This window comes from Ochotona princeps, chromosome 24 (assembly GCF_030435755.1).
Source record: "Ochotona princeps isolate mOchPri1 chromosome 24, mOchPri1.hap1, whole genome shotgun sequence".
Classification (NCBI taxonomy): domain Eukaryota; kingdom Metazoa; phylum Chordata; class Mammalia; order Lagomorpha; family Ochotonidae; genus Ochotona; species Ochotona princeps.
This window is the reverse complement of record NC_080855.1, coordinates 33,015,421-33,035,706: the sequence shown is the minus strand read 5'-3', so window position 1 is coordinate 33,035,706 and position 20,286 is coordinate 33,015,421. Positions and strand designations below refer to the sequence as shown.

The 20,286-nt window shown below is 52.8% G+C and overlaps 2 protein-coding genes across 4 annotated transcripts; both read left to right on the top strand.

The window, feature by feature from the left end:
* The first annotated feature begins 128 nt into the window (after window positions 1-128).
* On the top strand, window positions 129-3,758 carry CHCHD2 (coiled-coil-helix-coiled-coil-helix domain containing 2). Its single transcript, XM_004599414.3, has 4 exons — window positions 129-278; window positions 1,717-1,966; window positions 2,359-2,509; window positions 3,466-3,758. Exons 1-4 carry the CDS (start codon window positions 229-231, stop codon window positions 3,474-3,476), a joined length of 462 nt encoding a protein of 153 aa, XP_004599471.2. The 5' UTR covers window positions 129-228; the 3' UTR covers window positions 3,477-3,758.
* Window positions 3,759-11,923: 8,165 nt separating this feature from the next.
* On the top strand, window positions 11,924-19,508 carry PHKG1 (phosphorylase kinase catalytic subunit gamma 1). 3 transcript variants are annotated; one of them, XM_058681013.1, is made up of 10 exons: window positions 11,924-12,007; window positions 13,857-13,958; window positions 14,780-14,958; window positions 15,305-15,359; window positions 17,530-17,595; window positions 17,756-17,919; window positions 18,241-18,331; window positions 18,463-18,616; window positions 18,766-18,891; window positions 19,122-19,508. In XM_058681013.1, exons 2-10 carry the CDS (start codon window positions 13,876-13,878, stop codon window positions 19,365-19,367), a joined length of 1,164 nt encoding a protein of 387 aa, XP_058536996.1. In that variant the 5' UTR covers window positions 11,924-12,007; window positions 13,857-13,875; the 3' UTR covers window positions 19,368-19,508. The 3 variants fall into 3 exon arrangements, with proteins under 3 accessions (XP_058536996.1, XP_058536997.1, XP_036348746.2); XM_058681014.1 differs by lacking the exon at window positions 11,924-12,007 and adding an exon at window positions 12,989-13,050; XM_036492853.2 differs by lacking the exons at window positions 11,924-12,007; window positions 13,857-13,958; window positions 15,305-15,359 and having other exon boundaries at window positions 14,883-14,958.
* Window positions 19,509-20,286: the final 778 nt, after the last annotated feature.

The following is a 20,286-nucleotide window of genomic DNA, read 5'->3' as shown; positions in this document are numbered from 1 at the left end:
AGAGCCCAGACGCGGGGTTCATGACGTCATTGCGCATGACGAGGCTCTGTCGTGAGGGCCTGTTCTTCCAATGATCTTCAGGGGCCGCAGATGCGCTAGCGAATCAGAGTCTTTCTGGGCGCTGATTGGTGGGCGCGGCGGCCGGCGCCGCCCCCCGCCTTCCGTTCTCCTTGGCAGAAGCGGCCGGGCTGCTCAGTGTCGCGGACGCCGAGCCGTGCAGCCGTGACGATGCCGCGCGGAAGCCGAAGCCGCACCTCCCGCATGCCGCCTCCGGCCAGGTGAGCCTGTCCCTGGGTGCTCCCGGCGCGGGGAGCGAGTCGGCGGCTAGGCCGGGGTGGGTCGTGGCCGGACGGCGCGGCCGCAGCGAAGGAAGCCGTCTCCTGAACGGGAAGACGTTGTATAAGCTTGTGGCTGGAAGCCAAGTCGCAGCCTATTGACGTAATCTTGCTGGGGAGAAGGGCACCCGAGGCAGTATTCGAGATGGGCAGGGAGCGCGGGCTGTGGCTTAGCGCGTCCGACACCCGCTTCCGGTGCCCGAGGGCCCGGGTTCAGTGCTCGCCTCCGGCTCCTGACTCAGTCTAGCCGCCGGGAGGCAGTGACGAGCTCCCCACGCGAGGCGTTGCCTTTCCCGTTATTTTTTTTTGAAAAACAGTGTTGGACGCACTGGTGAAATCAGCGAGTACAGTCGTTCAGATGGCCTAGTTTTCTGTTCTGTACGGCGAAGGAACGGAGTAGATTGTTTTCCCAGGTGACCGTCTTTCACTTTTAGTTCAGACAGCTGAATGAGACCTTTGGTAATTCTAGAATCGCAACATCCCACAATTTACTCCCTGGCTTTAATTTCTTTGACATGTAAGGGTGTGACGTTTTCATGATCTGTGGAGGTCTGTGGAAGCAGGGTTTTGTTCAGTTACACTCCCAGCACTGACAGTAGTCCATTGTGGGTTGTAGCTATGTGGTATTGTGATAATTTAACTAAGAATCTTTGTGACTTTTTTTGGTAAGATTTATGTATTTTTTTATTGGAAAGGGAGATATACAGGGAAGAAAGACAGAGAGGAAGAATTTCCATCCGATGATTCACTCCCCAAGCAGCTGCAAAGGCTGAGCCAATCCAAAGCCAGGAGCCTCTCCCAGGTCTCCCACACGGGTGCAGGGTCCCAAGGCTTTGGGCCATCCTCGACTGCTTTCCCAGGCCACAAGCTGGATGGAAGCAGGGCTGCTGGGATTAGAACTGGCACCCATATAGGATCCCGGTGCGTTCAAGGCGAGGACTTGAACCTCTACACTATTGCGCCAGGCCTTTTGACTCTTAATGTTACATATATATGTGTGTGTATATAATGTTATAAATCTATATGTTACGAAGTTACATATTTGTAACATATAGACTTGTAACAATAAATATGCATGTAAATGTTAAATAGAATAGCTGATAGCTTCTAGAAGAATATACAGAAAAGCTTGGAACAGCAGGAAAAAAAACATTATAAAACATATACTTGGTACTTACAGCTGTAATAAAAAGCTAAAAAAAATCGTGCGAGTAGTTTCTGCAACTTGTTTTCCTTGAGATTCTTGTATGTGTGTTGTAGTAAGCATTTCTGTTTAGTCAATTATATTGAATACCTTGAAACGTATTTCGTGATCAAGTGTTGAAGTCGGTACTTTCCACAGGGGAAAATGGCAAGTTAATGTTTTATGTTTTCTTTCAAGCCGGGCTCCTCCGATGAGAGCTGCTCCGAGGCCAGCCGCAGCAGCGCAGCCGCCAGCAACAGCTCCACCATCTGCAGTTGGCACGCCCGCAGCCGCACCCCGACAGCCAGGCCTCATGGCCCAGATGGCCACCACCGCGGCCGGTGTGGCCGTGGGCTCCGCCGTGGGGCACACACTGGGTCATGCTATCACTGGAGGTTTCAGTGGAGGGAGTAACGTTGAGCCCGCCAGGCCCGACATCACTTACCAGGTAAGATCGGGGGGCTGTTTTCTTTTCAGGGCTATGTTGGAGTGTTTGTAATTTCATTATGTTGTAGGAACCGTCTGTATGAGCTGGAGTCTGCCCTGTGCGGGGCATGGAAATCACCCATGTTTCTGTTGTCCTGTTTTTGCTCCATAGAACTTCACTGAAATGTTTAACCTGGAGATGCCCAGATAACCTTTCCACCTTGCATCTTCTGTTGACTTGATTTCCCCTGGAATTTTGCTTAAGCTTCCTTTTTTGCTACCTTGACGTTTTTTTTCTGGTTTTCGTGTTAATTTGCATTTGTCTAGTCATACTTCCACAGTTAACCTCAGAGATGGTGGATACTGTTCCTTGCCCAGGTGGGTGATTTTCGTGTTTCTGTTGTGCCTTGGCAGGAGCCCCAGGGAGCCCACGCGGCACAGCAGCAGGAGTTTGGCCCGTGCTCCTATGAGATAAAGCAGTTTCTGGAGTGTGCCCAGAGCCAGAGTGATGTCAAGCTCTGCGAGGGGTTCAACGAAGTCCTGAGGCAGTGCAGAATTGCAAATGGTAGGTGGTTTCCCAAGCTTGTGTCTGCTCAGTTTGCAGTCATATTCTTTTTCACGCTGTGTCTGTTAATAAATTTGAGGGAAATAATTTCTTTTTAGAGAATTTATTTGCCTTTATTTGAAAGAGACAGGGAGCGATCTTCCAAGACTTCACTCCTCAGATGCCTGCAGTAGCCAGTGCCGGAGCAAGCTGAGGTCCAGTCTTTCCTCCCACTTGGGTGGCAAGGGTCCAGCAAAGCCGGGGCTTGAACCCAGGCATGTTGATATAGAATGTAGACTTGGCGTCTTCATCATGGTGCCAAATTCCTGCATCTTTTCATTCTTGGAGAAGAAACTAGTCCAGAAATTGACTATGTTTTATTCTCTGCCATGCAGATATAAATCAGTGTGTCAAATCTTATGATCTAATATATGGACCATGAATATAAGTGAGGACATTTTTGCCAGCAGTGAACATACAAGCTGAGAATTTGTTGATCTTCTTCAGGTTTTATTGAAGGACAGTCCAGTAGGTCCCTTGGCAGGGTGCTGCTAAACTAAGCTCTTTGGGATGCTGGCAGTCAGTTTGGTTTTTCTGTGATTTCTTGCCAAGTTAAGAAATCACATCCATTCAAATGTGACGTTCATCTTCCACCTGTATTCAGGTTGGGAAATTAGGGAGAATTAACTTCTCGCTTTCAGATGTCTGAACTGTGGGATTAGGAGATTGCACGTTCAGGTTTATCAGAAGTCTAACTTGCGACCAAGGCTAGTCATGAAAGTTTCTGCCTTGGCGCTTGTTCCCCAGAGACACACAAGCAGCTCACTGTCTTCCCGCACAATGAGGCACAGGGCAGGAGTTGTGTTGGTCACAGGACGCCTTCAGAAGCCAAAGAATGAAACCAGCGCCCTCGGGAGCTTACTGGGCTGAGTAGACGTGTGCTAATGCTCTTCTAACTTGCCTTTTCTTTTTTGCAGGGCTGCTCTAATCAAGAAGTTCAGGATGAAGGTAGAAAATCAAGTTTCTTGACCAAGTTACTTTAGCATAGCAGTGTAATTGATAGTGACCGTTTAACCGTAAAGCCACAAGGTCAGCCTGTTGTCTGCTTTGAAGAGCTCCCTTGGTGCAGCATTGTGGTGGAAGAGGGCATCTTTGCTGTGTGGAAACTCACTGAATTGAATTTGGGGCTAGGCAGATGTTCAGGCTCCTTGAACAAGCTGTTGTAATGTTATTGTTTATGAATAGAATAAAGTGATTTCCTTCCAACATGTGTGGTGTTAAGCGTAAGGTCATGAATTCAGTGTGGTATGCACCTCGTGCCGAACATGTGCATTTTTCAGGAAAACATTGTTGTCCCAGCAAGTCTTTTAAGTGCGTGAAGTCTGTAGCCTGGGTATTAACGTACGCGTGGAGGTCCTACAGCTTCCTGGGGATGTTTTTTTCGTTTGGTTTTTAAGAACGAGCTCACTAGAAACCGTGCTGTTTAAAAGGTTCCCATAGAGTTCCTGAAGTAATAGTAGTAGGCCAGCTCCCCCTTGTGTCTAGGATGCACCATGGGCCACCTAACAATGAATGAACGAACAACTATGGCCTGCCACAACATAAGCACACGCAACAGTCCACTAAGCATCCTAGCCTCTTGTCTAGGGTCAAACTGGATTTTATTAAACAACAACCTTATGATCTGAGGCTTTTAAGAAGTGGAAGGAAGAGATACAGATGTTTGGGAACATTTTCATTTCAATTAAAGACTTGAGCTTAGTGTTCAAACTCAAGTCACAGCTCTTTTCTGTGTATTGATTCGAACTCTTTCCAGGGTGAGAGAGATGGCCAGTAAAGAATGGGAGTAGCCCTGGTATTTACAACATCTGGAACGGATCTTCACGCCTTACAGACTTCAAGTTGAGGAAGTCACAGTCTCTCAAGTTTTGCAGAGTCCTCATTTCCAAAGAAAATGAGGTACTTCGTAAAATGCTAAACAAATGAGATGGAAATATGGGTTTGGCTCGTGCATGACGCTTTGTGTATTACAAAGCTTTTAGTTTGTTCTTGATGTTGTTTACATAATTGAGAAGGCTATAAACCTATGTGGATTATTGATCAGGGTGGGGAGGGTAGAGGCATGAGAGAGTAATGAGACATCTGCTTCCTTTTTTCCTTAAGATTTATTTATTTTTATTGCAAAGTCCAGATATATAGAGAGAGGAGGAGAGACAGAGGAAGATCTTCCATCCAATGATTCACTCCCCCAAGCAACCACAACGGCTGGTGCGGTACCCATCCGAAGCCAGGCGCTTCCTCCAGGTCTCCCACGTGGGTGCGGGGTCCCAAGGCTTTGGGCCATCCTCAACTGCTTTCCCAGGCCACAGCCGGGATTAGAACCGGCGCCCATATGGGATCCCGGGGTGTTCAAGGTGAGGACTTTAGCCGCTAGGCCACCGGGCCGGACCCGCTTCCTTTTTTCTGTTTTCCTGTGTCTGGGAGCAGTGGGGAGGGAAGAGGAGAGGACTGCTCCCAGCAGCCCAAGTGCATCAGTACCTGTGGATGTGGGCTGGCCACTTGTTGTCATCATAGCATCTCTGATGTGGAGCATGTTCCGAGGGTACTGCTTACGTGGTCCTGGTAGTTCTGATAAGGTGTTGATTTCATTGCTCCAAGGTTCAGGAATGCTTCCAAGGACTTCCCTAGACACTTGGCTGTCAAAGTTTGACCAGGAGAGTTGGTTGTCTGCCAGCCAAGATACTTGATGTCATCTTCAGGTCATAATGATGTATCATGTCCCCATGTGCATCTGGGCATGCCATCCACCGCACCAGCTCAGCAACTGGAGAGGTCCAGTTCTTTTTCCTTTTTTTTTCCCTTTATTTTTGACAATCTTTACATAGTTAATTAGGGCACAAAGGTTCAAGGGCTGCAGGAAAGTGGATAAGAGTATTATTTCCACATTTTTTTTTTCTGTATCTGGGGAAAAGGGGGAGGTAAAGGGAGAAGCCCCACCCAGTCTCCCACCCATCCTAGGTCCCTGATGTGGGGCATGCTCTGAGTGTCTTGCGCAAGTGGTTTTGATGTTCAACAGTTATGAATTGCTGCCTATCTCACCATTCCAAGCATGATGAGGTCGCTGAAGAATCCACTGATTGAGATAGTCCATCTTTGAGTCTCCGTTTGCCCAGTTCTTCACTGCCAGCGTATAGCTGGGGTAGTTGATTGATTTGTTCGGTCCTCTGTCTTTTCATGGTTAGCGTTTTGAGTTTGGCAGTCTGAATGGGGAGATCCGAAAAGAAACTTTGTCTGAAGTGATTCCAGACCAGATTGTTGTGTGTACTTGGCAAGCATAGGGCTCAGCACGGTCCATTGCTCCAATCAGCTGGTGGTTGCAACTGCTAGGTTGGTTCTGTTTCCAGCCTTGTCTTCCACTGGAACAAATGGTTGTTGCAGTCCAGCCTGGTTCTGCCCAGCACATACTCTGCCCTCACATAAAGAAGTGGGAGCTGCAGCCTAGTCAGAGAGACCCACAATAACCCCCACCAGACCTGCCCTCTGCCCTAGTGTTCCCAGGCTTGGCAGTATGTGCAGCAGTCTAGTCCAATCTGTCCCACATCCCATTAGGTTCTCATACATGTCAATGGACATCGAAACCTAGCTCAGCCCAACCAGCTCCACCATCCAACCCACACACATGCTGCTGGGTGCCTTGCTGTCTAGCTACCCCAGCCCCAGTCCTGGTTTTCGGGCTCTTCAGTGGGAGTGGTAACCCAAGAGGGAGGAGCCCACTATTTCCCTACTGGGCCACTCCCACTCCCAGATTATGCACTCTCCAGGTGGTTCTGCAATTTAACTTGACAGATTTAGCCCCCAGTGCTAGCCTCTGCCAGCTGATGCTGCGGCTAAGCCCAACCAACCCTTACCTACTCTAATTTTTGCTTGTACCAGTCAGAGTAGTCAGCCCAAGCTGGCTTTTCCCTGATCTAGTTCACAAGAGGCTTGGTGTGTCCCCATCCCAACCCATGCTCTCCAGTCGGAGTGGTTGTCCAGCAGGGAAGCCCTCCACATTCCCCCTGCTGGCTTCACCCCCTCGCTCCCTGGTTCTCACGTGCACTGTTGGGTGCTGTGGCCACATCTGGTACGGGTCACCTCACCTTGGCATTTCGTAATGTGCACTGGTTTTTGTCTCAACCGAACCAGGCTTGACCCACACTCTGTTCCGGTGCTCGGATTTGCCAGTGGGTGACGTGAACTGGTTCAGCCTGGTCTGCCCCTGACCCATGTCAAATGTATGCCAGTGGGAAACTTTCCATGGCTTGTTCTTGGCTGTTTCCTATCATGCTTCTTGCGCTTACCTGAAGGGACTGTGTCCTGTCAGAGGGGTTGCCCAGGCTCCTCCATCAGAACCTCTCCCAGTGCCAGATTTTGTGCATACCAAGGGGTATGCACATGAGCCAGCCCTACTCAGTTCACCTCCTGTCCAACACCTCCTGGGCAACAGTGAGGCCCAGTTCTGACACATGCACTGCACAGTCAGAACACAGATCCTGGGATTTTCCCTGTGGTTGGAGTTTTGAGTCCAGTGATCCAGTTGGGGGATTTTCCCCCATAAAAACTCCATTAGAGGTGATCACAGACCTGATGCCTGTGTGTGTGAGCCAGTGCAGGGTTCAGCTCAGTCCGTCACCCTTATTAGACTACACACACAGGTAGTTGCAGTTGCTAGGTCAGTTCTGTCCCCAGCCCCATCTTATATGTAAACCAACAGATGCTGCAGCTCAGTCCAACCCTGCCCACCACACATCCTGCCCTCACGCACACTACTGGGAACTGCAGCCAAATTGGAGGACCCCAATAACCCCCACCAGGCCTGCCCCCCACCCTGGCTCCTGCACATGCCAATATGTGCAGCAACAGGTCCCGCATCCCATTTGGCTCTCATATACATCAATGGACATTGGAGCCCAGCTCAGCCAACCAACCCCAGTGGGAGCTTAAGCCAGTGGGAGCAATCAGCTGTCTCGCCAAGCCTGTCTCCAGCCCGGGTTCTCATGCTCACCAGTGGGAGCTGCAGCCCATCAAAGGGGTGCCCAGAATTTCTCTACTAGGCCCACTCCCAGTCCTGGATCTTGCACTTTCCAGGTGGTACTGCAGTCTAGCCACACAGGGCTTGCCTCCAGTCCCAGTACTTGCCCCCAGTCCCCCAGCCTGGCAATGCACGCAGCGGTGGATACAGTCGCTTTGCTCTCCCCCAACCCAGCTGGCATACAGGTTAGCGAGCTTTGTAACCTTGCCCAGCCTGATCTGCACCAAGTCCCATTCTCACACTAACCAGCAGCAGTACTGGCACAGCAGGGGAGCCCCCGCTGTCCCCACAGGCTTGCATTGCTTAGCCGCAAGTGTTACATGTGCAGGTGGATGCTACTGCCCAATCTCGCATAGCCTGCCTCAGCTAGGTATTCACCGGAAGGTGGTACAGCCTTGCTCAGTCCAGCCTGCCCCAAGTTCCAGCTCATGCTGGTGGGTGCTGTAGGCTAGCCCAGCCCAACGAGCCCCCAGTCCAGTCCCCAGTGTGGACTGGTTGGCGTTGTGGCCCAAGTCAGTCTGTGCTGCACCCCAACCTGGTTCTCAGATCTGCCAGAGGTGCTATGAACTGGCCCAGCCTGGTCTGCCACTAGACATGAGCCATATACATGCTGCTGGGTACTATAATCTGGCCTGGGCTGTTCCCAGCCTCAGCACTTGCACTTAACTGTGTACTGACAGAGGAGTTCCCAAAACTCTTCTGTCATATCACCCCCCACCCCGAGTTGCAGATCTCACACACACACATGGGTGGGTTCTTTCCCCAGTCTGACTTGGCCACTTCCTGTCCTGGCAGGTACAATGACCTTGCCTGACCAGCCTACATCCATTCTGGCTCTGACTGGTGGGTGCTACAGCCCAGCCCCTTCTGGCCCCACTAAGCTCAGCTTTCACATGGCTCAGTGGGTGCCAGGACCTAGTTCTGCCCATCCTACACACACTCCGGCTCTCATGAGCACCAGCAGGTGCTGGGGCCTAGCCCAGTCTGGCACACCCCAGACCCAGTCCACACCCATGTGGAAGGATGCCAGCCCAGTTTGCTGCTGTCCCTATTCCAGCTTTCACACTTACTAGTGGGAACCACAGCACCTCAGGAGTGTCTCCTTAGCTCCCTGAGTAAGCTTGCTCCCAGCCACAGATCTTGCACGTGTTGGTGGATGCTCCTACCCAGTGCAGCATAACCCATCCCTCGGCTTGGCCTTTGCCATCAGATGCTACAGCCTGGCCTAACCCAGCCTTCCCTCAGTCCCGACTCTCGTGGGTGGGTGCTGCAACCTAGCCCTGTACAGTCTGCCCCAATTCCTAGTGGTCATGCAAACCAGTAGGTGTGATAGCCTAGCGGGGCATGGGCTGCACCCCATCCTGGCTCCTGCTCATGCCAGTGTGCTAAAGTTTGACCTGGGTATGCCTAACACCTTCTCTTCCCTGAGCCAACCCACACCCTGCTGACATGTGGAACAGCCTTGCCCAGCCTGACCAATACCCAGCCCTGAGTAATGTGCTCACCAGTGGGAGTTACAGCTAACCAGGGGAGTCTCCAAGGTCCCCCACCAGGCCCATTCCCAGACCCAGATCTCACACATGCCAGCAGGTGTTAAGCCCTTACTCAGCCCCTCAATGTCAGTCCTTGTGTATGCTGGTGGATGTCACAGCCCAGCCTGCCCCACACCCGATTCTGTAGTCTGCACCAGCTCAGCCTGTTCTCAACCCTAGTTTCCATGATCATGCCTAGTGTCACCCGTTACCACCCCCAGGTCTTCAGCAAACCAATGGGTATTGGAGCAGTCCCCTACAGGATCTGCCCCTCAGATGTGGTTCCCTTGTGTATCGGTTAATGTCATGGCCCAGCCTAATGTGACCCATCTCCTGTTCTGAGACTCATTAGCAGGTACTATGGTCAAGCCCTGCCAGGTAGCCCCCCTCCTGCCGCAGCTGTAGCTTTCCTGTGCACTGGTAGGTGGTGGTCAATGGTGGTTGATGCTAATTAGCCCAGCTCAGGTCTCCTGTGTGGACGAGTGCACTGGTCTGACCCAGAAAGATCCTCCAACTTCCCTCCTCAAAATCTCTCAGTCTCAGCCCCTTTGCTTACCTGCAAGTACAGTGGCTTGGTCGGTGGAAGTTCCCAAATTCATTCTTTACCTGCAAAGAACTCCCTCAGTGATCTCCCCTCAGTGATCTCCCCTCCTTCACAGTCCATGTGCACCTCGCTGGGCAATCCACAGCCCCTGGGCCCCCTGGAAGCCCGCACTCCCAGGCCTCTGCAAGCTCACCAGGCCCACACCTGCCTAAGCAAGGCACTTGTGCCGGCACCTAAAAAGCTTTTTTTCTAGCCAAAATAGCTGAGTTCCTCAGAAGGGAAGAGGTTTATTTTGGCTTAGCAGTTCAGGAAGTTCACAGTCCAAGGATGGATGGTCACATTGGCCAGGAAGCAAAGGTAGCAAGTGCTTCCTCTGTGTTCTTTGTGGGCTTAAATCATCTTCATTCAACTGTGGGTTTCACTCTAGCAGCCCAATCCAATTCAGTCACTTCTCAAAGCCCCTACCTTCAGGCGCCACCCTTTATCTACTGTCAGAATACATCCAACAGGGTAGCTGGGTGGCAGAGATCTCTGGGATCTGGTTGAGAAGAGGCTCTGGGAAAGAGGGAGCAGAGGGCCTGTCAGCCAGAGTGCACTCTTGCCCCCAGTGAGTCCTTGGATCTGCTTTCGTGCTCTCTTGGTACACAGTGAACATTTGTGTTTACCTAGCCAATTATCCTAGATCAAAGTAGTGTTCCTTATCAATGTCTCACACCAATGGTGCCTTGCTAGCTCTCCTAGGACTAGCTGCTCACACAAGAGATACGAATTGTATATCAAACCTGATCCTTGTAACCCACGTTTGAACTGAGCTGAACTGTGTTTGAAATATTGCTTTGCTGAATGTATATAAACTAGAACCCTGGAAATAAACTTTGGCAGTTGCCCAAGAGAGCACTGGCCCCCAATTTCTTTTCAGTTGCTCTCCTCCCCAGGGACCTGCAAGGTAAACTTGCAATCCACCAACCGTTAATCTGTAACCTTTCAGACTTCGGAGTTCAAGTGCATGCATCTGGAGCCAAATCCCGTTCAGTGTCTCTCCCAACTTTGTATCACTAGAATTAGGGGCTTGATGGAAAGAAAGTAACATTTTAAATTAGATTGAGGGGGAACATAAGAATGAGCTTATACTGTGTATTGGTCTTTTTCTTTAAAAATTTAATTTATTTTTATTGGAAAGTCGGATATACAGAGAGGAGAAGAAACAGAGAAGATCTTCCTTTCAATGATTCACTCCCCAAGTGAGCGGAACGGCTGGTGCTATGCTGATCCGAAGCCGGGAACCTGGAACCTCTTCCAGGTCTCTCACGCGGGTGCAGGGTCCCAATGCTTTGGGCCGTCCTCTACTGCTTTCCCAGGCCACAAGCTGGGAGCTGGATGGGAAGTGGAGCTGCCAGGATTAGAACTGGTGCCCATATGGGATCCCAGCGCGTTCAAGGCGAGGACTTTAGTCACTAGGCCACGCCGCCGGGCCCAAGGCAAATCATATGTAAAGGGAGGAGAGACAGAGAGAAAGCTGTCCCACCCACTGGCTTACTCCCCTATATGGCTGCCATAGTCAGAGCTGAGCCAATCTGAAACCAGGAGCCAAGAGATTCTTCTGGGTGTCCCACACGGTTACAGGATCCCAATGTGTGATGTTGGCCTCAGGCTGTACCTGGTCACAGCCCGTAGCTATTCCTGTCACATGAGCTTCCAAGAGAAACTGCATCTTAGACAAACTGATGGAGAGCAGATCAGAAATAGATTCTTTTTTTATTATTAATATTTTGCATTATGTGACAGTTTCATAGGCTCTGGGATCCCAGAAATAGATTCTTAAAGGGGATACTCTCCTATGCTCGAAGCATGTGTGCATTACGTTAGTCCCAATGGTGGGGGTCTCTGTGACAACCAAAGCCGCAGAGATCCTGTGCTGACATGTTCTCTAGGGCCCTGCTGTCAACATCCGTGGAAATTGCTGGAAGCAACTACGTTTCCTGCAATGCTGGCTTTGTGTCCTTTGCACATGACAGCAGGTGAGCCTCAGTGGGGAGGACCAGTCACCTCCTGCTGCCCGCCTGGTCCCTGGTTGCCTGAGCTTCTCTCACACTCCACCAGAGGTCACCTCTTGCTGAAACTTGGCCCTGTGTCCCGTCCCTGCTGGGTTTTGGCCTGTGTCCCAGGTTTGCAGGTGTGATTTATTTTCGGATCCGTTTTCCGTCATCAAGTAGCAAAACCAAAAGAAGAAGAGCCACAAGCCCTTGTTGGGGACACAGCTTCGTTCTCTCCTGTCCTCTTCTCACTCTGGGGGCTCTGGCTCCTCACCCAGGGGGCTCTGGGACGTTTGGGATTCTCAACAAGCTCATTCCAGAGCCTGCAAGAACCTAGTGGTGAGTAGCCAGGCCAGGGGTGGACAAATGCCAGGGTGACAGAAGAGGGAAGCCCCCAAATCCATTAGATGAATTTTTCTGCCTTTCTGGAAAGAAAAAAAAAAAAAGGTGGATAAACCTGGGAGTGTGGCAGCATTGACCTTTGAACCCCCATGCCTCCCTCGGGGAAGAATGTTCTTCGGCAAATGAGTTTTGGACTCTGGGTTTGTGGAGGGAGTGATGCTGAGTTCTAGAAGGACCAGGACTGGAGTCCTGAGGTTCTCCAGAGAGGGTCTTGAGAAAGGCAGATGGGGCAGCAGACAGAAACACAATGATGGTCCCATATAAAGAGGAGGGGGCAGTATACCCCACACCCACATCAACGGGAAAGGTGGATGTCACCATAGCTTGGCCAACCCAGCTGTACCAGGAAGTGTTGCCCGGGACCCAGACTGGCTTCTTGGCATTCACGGGTTCAGGTGGACCCTCTAGCCATGAAGGGCTGATGCTGCTCAACTTTGGGAGGTAAGGGGTGCTCCCAACTTGAGAGCCTAAGAACATTTGCCAAGGCCCACACACAAACCCCTTGGTTGCTGACAGAGCAAAGAAGGCCTCTATGCAGCCCAGGCGCCTGCAGCTGGCAGGGGACAGTGTTGTTATTCTCAGCCTTCCTCTGGTAACCAGGCACCCAGTCGTGGGGACACCAGGCTTCCTGGAACAGCCGGCCTGAGGCTGAGGCAGCCAGTGTCAGCAAATTGGCTCCAGGAGAGATGGCAGGACTTTTCGGGGCCGGAAGGTGGGGTGAGGGGCAGCCTCGGCCCTGCAGACAGGCAGCCTGTGTCTCTTTTCCATTTGCCTGTCTTTCTGCTGGGAGTTGACTGTCTTTTCCAAAGTCTGTGTCTGAGAGAGCGAGCTAGGCTCCTTGGGAGGAGCCTTTGTGATCCTGGTACACAACGGGCCAGCTCAGCTCATCTGTGTCCAGACCTGAGCATCCCGGCCCTGGGAGGCCCTCCCTGCAGCAGCAGCAGCAGCAGCATCACACACGGCTCAGCGGCCTTCATTAGGTAGGATGGGCCAATCCTGCCCGTGGGACATTGGACGCTTGGGCTAGGACCCTGGGGCCAGCAGGACACCTGCCTGACCTTGGCTGGTTCATGTCCAGGGAGCGGCACCTGCTCCGTGTGTGCATGGACATGGAGAGCAGAGAGGGTAGAGAGGGTTGGGACATCCAGGGAAGGCCACTTTCTGCTGGGGCAGATGACAGGGCATCTTGGAGGCTGTGATCAGGATTCACCACCCAGCTCTGCAGAATGTCAGATGGAGCAAATAAATGAGTGAGGGCTTTGGAAACAGCTGATTATGGACAGAATGAGTGAGGACTGAGTGGAAGGTTAGCATACAGGAGGCTAGCCCAGGGAGGGGAGGCTGGGCTGAGCCAGGGCAGGTAGTGCCCATCAGAGTGGCACATTGAGAAGAAGAAACCGTGATGCTTCTTGCCTTCTCCCAAGGGCACACAGCAGAACGAAGCCCTGCCTAACTCAGTGCCTGCTTGATTCTACTGCCTGTCCTGGGAGTATCGAAAGCTAATGTGGTTTCCCTGGGAGGTCACAAGCATATGCAGCTGGTGGGAAGGAGCCAGCCAGGTCTCCGTGAAGCTCCAGGCAGTGAAAAAGGGGAGAAGTCAGGAAGAAGAAAGACTGGCAGCTCCAGGGCTCAGGCAGGACTAGGAAGCTAAGGTTGGTTGAAGCTTTTCCATTTGCTGTGGACCAGGGCTGTGCCAGGAGATACAAAGGTGCGTGAGAAACATCTCTGACCCATGCACATCCCTGGGTAAGGCGGGGTGAACAGCTTCTTTCTGCTTGCCTCTCAGGACCCCTGAGGGATTCAGTATGACCCGGGATGAAGCTCTGCCGGATTCCCATTCTGCACAGGGCTTCTATGAGAACTATGAGCCCAAGGAGATCCTGGGCAGGTAAGGTCTGGGCTTTCCCCAGGAGGTACCTACAGGCTCCGCAGGGTGGAGCCGCCTCTGCTGCCCCTAAGCATTCTGTAGTTTCATTGAAGCCCCCAGTTTAGAGTATGTCCCACCCCTCATGATGTCATGGCAGGTGAAAGGCTAGGAGGTCAGAGACCTCTCCCTGCAAGAAGCTTCAAGTGCTCGGGCAGCAGACACTACAACAGGTTCAGTTGCTGCTAGGGACCACCCTATCCCATATTAGCGCACCTGTTCCAGGCCCAGCTACTCTGCTTCCGATCCAGCTTCCTGCTAATGCACCTGGGAGACAGCAGGTGGTAACTTAGCTATCTGGGCCTCTGCCACTGATGGGGTAGACCAGAATGGAGTTCTGGGCTCCTTGTTTCAGCCTAGCTTAATGTTGGCATTTGGGGAGTCAACCAGAGCATCCAAGTGCATATTCTCTCTCTCTCTCTGCCTTTCAAGTTAAATAAATAAATATTTGTTCTGGAAAATTACAAGTGTCATGAACAAGCACATCAAAGTGTAGCTTTGGGTCAGGGTCAGAGATCAGAGGGAAGGGTGTGGCCCTGAGTGTACCTCTTCTTTCAGTAAGAGTCACCAGGCCCAAGAGGAGGCATGCTACTCCTCAGCTCTGGACAAATCACCCCTCTGGGTCCTTAGATCTCCATTCCCATTATCCCCCCAAAGTTCATAGGCAGTCGGGGGCGGGGAGTGTCCATCACCAGATGTGGGAGAACATCCCTGCTGTGGCTTGGATTGGGGGACCTGCCCTGTGGTGGGGGTGTTCCTGAGCTCTCTGGCCGTTGCACCCGCAGGGGAGTTAGCAGTGTGGTCAGGCGCTGCATCCACAAGCCCACGAGCCAGGAGTACGCTGTGAAGATCATCGATGTGACCGGTGGGGGCAGCTTCAGTGCCGAGGAGGTGCAGGAGTTGCGAGAAGCCACGCTGAAGGAGGTGGACATCCTGCGCAAGGTGTCGGGACACCCCAACATCAGTGAGTGACGGCCCCAAGCCACAGCTGGACATTGGCCATGATTCCACCCTGGTGCCCCAGTCAGGGAGTACGGTCCCATGGTGTGGCCAGCTGGAACTATCCATCGTGTCATCTGCTACCTGAGACCCCATCAGCTCCAGGCTGGGATTGGGACAGGTGGGGGGGAGTGGGCGCTCAAAGCCTTGGGACCCAACACACCCCAGGCTGACTTCCTGAGTGCACCGTCCTTGACACCCCTCCATCCTTAGCATTTGAAATCAGCTCACAGGAGCCTTAAGCCCGTCACCCCTGCTGCCCTGCCCAGGCTGCTCTGCTACTTGAGACGAGCCTGCCATTTCCATTTCAGTACAGCTGAAGGACACTTATGAGACCAACACTTTCTTCTTCTTGGTGTTTGACCTGTAAGTACCTAGCCCTGCAGCCGGTGACATTTGGGGACAATCTGCTTACCGTTGTCCTCCCATCCAGAGCTCTCTGCAGACCAGCAGTGCTCGCTACCCTTGGAGGACAAATGGGATTTCTAGACAGTTCAGCCCCTGGGGTCAGGCTGCCATGTTTCGAACCCAGAGTTCTCCACTTACAGGTTGCACAACATTCATCCCTGGTATTACAGAAAAACAGCATGGTGATTGCGACGATGTCATTGTGAACAATTATGGACAACCATGTTGGCAGGTCACTCGGTTATCATTCTAGGCATCTAGGTATAGGAAAGGAAGAGAAGACTAGAGTCCCTGACTTGTAGCTATGCACCGACACACATATGTGAGGCGCCCTTGGCGCTGCGTGCAGTCACACAGCCCACAGTAACCTAGTATGCACTTATGAGCCAGGAGAGGCACGCTCCAAGGCTCCAATGACAAAGGAATGCCTGACAAGGGGGAAATGTTGCTTGCCCTGATTGCACCAGGACACACTGTACTGTACGCACGGACTGAAATGTTGCTTGCCCTGATTGCACCAGGACACACTGTACTGTACGCACGGACTGAAATGTTGCCTGGACTTTCACTAGTATGTATGAGGGTGAATTTCAATAATAATAATAATACCAGAACAAAAGGATAGAGATGGGAGTTTCCTTAAACCAAGGCATCCAGGGCCTCACCTGAATGGAGAGGCATGGATGATTTGAAGGAAGTGTCAGAGCAAAGGCCTTATCTGGGAGCCGGGGTGCCTAGTAGGGTAAACTTGTGTGTATGTGTATGGGGGGGTGGAGCAGAACATGGCTGGTCCGTCCCGAGAACACATTCTACAGGCAAGTTATCTGTGGCAAGGAGTTTGGCTCATGTGATCTACCTGGTACTGGAGAAGAACTGTGTTGTTTGTAGGAAGGCAAGAGTAGGGCAGGGAGACTGCGATAGCACACAGCACCACAGGGAGAGGCAGCAGTGGGACAATGGGGTGAGGTTCAGAATTCTCACCACCACCGCCACCATCATCATTTCCTGGCTTCTGCACCAGCAGGGGAGGGCAGACAAGGCCCTTGTCAAATGCCAACAGAACAAAACGCTTCGTGAGCTGGGTGTCTGAGACCAATTGTCATCATCCTAACAGGAACAAGTTCCCAGGGATGGCAGTCTCTTCCGTGTGACACGAAGTCCTGTTGTAGGGATGTCTTGATTGATCACACCTAAGCCGGTCCAGGGAATTGCACTGACCTAAGACAGTCACCCACGTGACTGTTGCGGGGGTGGCCCATTTCACACTGCAGCCATACAGAACAAGCGCAGTGCCACTTGACTTTGACACACAACTGACCTGGTGGCTATGGGAAGGCAGGGGTCTGAGGACTGGTGCTCAAAATTCCCTGCTACTTCTTGGTTGCTGCTGCTGCTGCTGGGAGTTCTAGCACCTTGCAAGTGAGGGAAAGTGATGGAAACTGGGGTCACACGTTGCTCTGTAGCAGCAGGACACAGATGTTGGATGAAATAAGGTTCAACTCTGCAAGGTTGTCTCCTACAGCCCCTGTTCCCCCTCACCCTGTCTGCCAAAGCCAAGGGTTTTCCTGCCTCCTCTGCAATGCTGGCTGCGTACGTCTTGTTCCTGCTTTCATCTTCCTCCACCTTTGCCCAAGGAATCCCACTGTTTTCCCTGGAGGGCTGGGAGGGTGGGTAGTGGGGACACAGGGTGAACCTCTTCCTACGCAACCAAGGGAGACTTTCCAGGGACCCCTTCTGACCCCACCAGCTGCAGCTGTCCCAACCCTGGTCTGTGGCACTGTCTCATGCAGCCCTTGAGGCAGCTCAAATGTCTTTAACCTTTGAAGCTGCTTGGGGAAGCTCTTTTTTAAAATGCTACCCGGAGGAGCCCTGAGGGTGTGACTAACACAGACCTTTCTCTAGATCACGCCACGAAGCGGAAGTGTGTGGTAGAGCTGTGACTCTTGGTCCTCCAGTGGGCAAATGGCTCCTCTTACACTTCCTTAGGGCCTGTTTTCTCAACTGCAGTCTTGCTTTATACCCCAACAGAGTACCCCTGGCCCCTCATCATCCAACTGATATATCAGAACAGGGGCAGGATGGGGGTAGTCCTTGGACCAACTCAGCTACAAGCGCTCTATTCCTACAGGATGAAGAAAGGGGAACTCTTTGACTACCTCACTGAGAAGGTCACCCTGAGTGAGAAGGAAACCCGGTGAGCATCCAGCTGTCCCTCCCTCTACTCCCTTCCCCAGGTCCAAGGCCCAGGGTGGGAGTGTGTGCCTCTCTGGCTCAGGAGGCCTCCCTCCCTCCTCGGCTCTAGGTGGAGCCTGCCCAGCATCCTCCCTCATTCACACGAGTCTTCTCTACCATAGAAAGATCATGAGGGCCCTCCTGGAGGTGATCTGTGCTTTGCACAAACTCAACATTGTGCACCGGGACCTGAAACCCGAGAACATCCTCTTGGATGACAACATGAACATCAAGCTCACCGACTTTGGCTTCTCCTGCCAGCTGGACCCAGGAAAGAAGCTGCGAGGTCCAGCCAGGAGCCAAGGCTCTCCCCAGTTCTCCCAGGAACAGAAATGGCCTGAGTCTCTCCCCTTAGCATCCCTTGGCCACTCCCTACCCACCCTCATCCCACCATCCCAGGCTCATATGTCCCAGGACTGAGCTCAACCAGCCTCCATTCTATGCAAGGATGGCTCCAAGTACCCAGGAAACCACCGGGCCCATGCTCGGTGCCCTGTGAGCCCCTGCCCATGACCAGTGTCAGTGGGGTCCCAGTGCAAGCATCCGTTTCTGTTCCATCTTATTGTTTGTCCCCTGCACCCTATCCTGATGGCAACTATTTCTGCAGAGGTCTGTGGGACTCCCAGTTACCTGGCCCCTGAGATCATAGAATGTTCCATGAATGAAGACCACCCGGGCTATGGGAAGGAGGTGGACATGTGAGTAGCGGGAACACGGCAAGGAGGTGGCCCCCGTGGCTGGCAAGCAAAGGGAGCTACGACCAGGTCCCTCCTGCTCCTCTGCCAGCTGTCAGGGCTGGCTGTGCTAAGTGGCCCCTGGCCATCCTCAGGTGGAGCACAGGGGTCATCATGTACACCCTGCTGGCTGGCTCGCCGCCCTTCTGGCACCGGAAGCAGATGCTGATGCTTCGGATGATCATGAGTGGCAACTACCAGTTTGGCTCGCCTGAATGGGATGATTACTCGGACACCGTGAAGGACTTGGTGAGGGGCCAGGCCAGCGGGGAGGGCAAGGGGAAGAGGAGGCTACCAGGAGAGACCTCGGCGGCCTCTGAAATGCTGGAAGGGAACCCCACCTTGACGTCTTCAACGTTCCCTCCCAATCCCCATTTCCGGCCCCACCGCCATCCCAGGTTTCTCGCTTCTTGGTGGTCCAGCCGCAGAAGCGCTACACAGCGGAAGAGGCCTTGGCACACCCCTTCTTCCAGCAGTACGTGGTGGAGGAAGTGCGCCACTTCAGCCCTCGGGGGAAGCTCAAGGTACTAAGGTGCCCACGTCCCTGTCCCTCCCCTGACAGCTCCTCCCGCCCTAAGGCAGATGCCAGCATACCACCTCCATCAGCCTAGGTCCTCACAGGTGATGGTTGCGTATGACAGAGCCGAGGTGAGGGAACACCAGGAAGCCCAGCAAAGGGCTTCACGGCCTCCAGGGTCTCCCCGGGCTGCGCTGGCCACTCAGGGTCCGCTTCGTTTTGGCCCTCCCTCGGCAGGTGATTGCTCTAACAGTGCTGGCTGCGGTGCGGATCTACTATCAGTACCGCAGGGCGAAGCCTGTGACCAGGGAGATCGTCATCCGGGACCCCTACGCCCTCCGACCTCTGCGCCGACTCATCGATGCCTACGCTTTCCGTATCTATGGTCACTGGGTGAAGAAGGGGCAGCAGCAGAATCGGGCAGCCCTCTTCGAGAACACCCCCAAGGCCGTGCTCTTCTCACTGGCTGAGGATGACTACTGAGGGGTTGGTTGCCTGGCCTGTGTGGGAAGGCGGGGCGAGGAGAGGAAGCATCAGAACTCCTGAGTCGGAAGAGCGAGGTCATGGGCAAGAGCGCTTGCTGGGGAAGCCACGACGTTCCTTCCCGGGGACTGTACGGAAGAGCAGGGGCTTCTCCTCACCGAGCGATGAATAGATCCAGGAGGCCGCCCTGAGCGTGGAGACCAGACGGGGCTTGGGGTCCTTCCAGTGCCAGGCTTCCCTGCTGTGCCAACCCCGCTCTGTCGGTTTCTCTTTATGAGAGACCTCTTCCCTCAGGTTCCCAGGGCGAGGATGACACACACAGAGTGGCACAGTTGCACAATGGGACTTTACTGCCTTGTGTATGTCTGGTGGCACCAGGGGCTGCACGGGACTCTCTGGGGACAGGACTGGAGACGCACAGGGGAGCCCTTCCCTAACTAACAATAGAAGGGGAAGCTGCTAACACTGCCTCGCTCTGGAGTGTCATTTTACTTTGTGACTCCCGCTCAGTCGTCTGGGTCTTCCAGGCTCTGACCATCACTGTCCATGAAAGAGTCCCTGGGGTGCGTTTTACAGGTGGAGGAAGTCAGGGGCATGAAACACTATGGATGAGGCCCAGGAATGAGCGTTTTCCTCTCACAGTAATTTTCTGGGAAAGCAGAGAAATGGCAGACCTCCATGTCAGACAGGAAGAAAGGGGTGCGGATTTAGAAATCTCTAACAAGCTGTCTTTCAGGGCACTCTGTTCCAATCTTTGGCCACCACAATCTTTTAGTCCAAGCTTTAGGGAGAAGCTCCCAGCTTCCAGCCACAGTCACCAAGTGGAGTCCATTCTCTCATTGACCATAGCAGGCAGCAGCCCTCCTCTGAGGGTTAGTTCCTCTCTGGCCTGGCGAGAGGTGCCTGCCACAGGACAGGG

Bases quoted from the DNA above. Each gene is read 5' to 3' on its own strand.
- CHCHD2 (XM_004599414.3), top strand. From the start codon at position 229: ATGCCGCGCGGAAGCCGAAGCCGCACCTCCCGCATGCCGCCTCCGGCC. The intron at 279-1,716 runs GTGAGCCTGTCC...TTTTCTTTCAAG, and splicing joins CGCATGCCGCCTCCGGCCAG to CCGGGCTCCTCCGATGAGAG. The intron at 1,967-2,358 runs GTAAGATCGGGG...GTGCCTTGGCAG, and splicing joins GGCCCGACATCACTTACCAG to GAGCCCCAGGGAGCCCACGC.
- PHKG1 (XM_058681013.1), top strand. From the start codon at position 13,876: ATGACCCGGGATGAAGCTCTGCCGGATTCCCATTCTGCACAGGGCTTC. The intron at 18,617-18,765 runs GTGAGGGGCCAG...CCGCCATCCCAG, and splicing joins CGGACACCGTGAAGGACTTG to GTTTCTCGCTTCTTGGTGGT. The intron at 18,892-19,121 runs GTACTAAGGTGC...CTCCCTCGGCAG, and splicing joins GCCCTCGGGGGAAGCTCAAG to GTGATTGCTCTAACAGTGCT.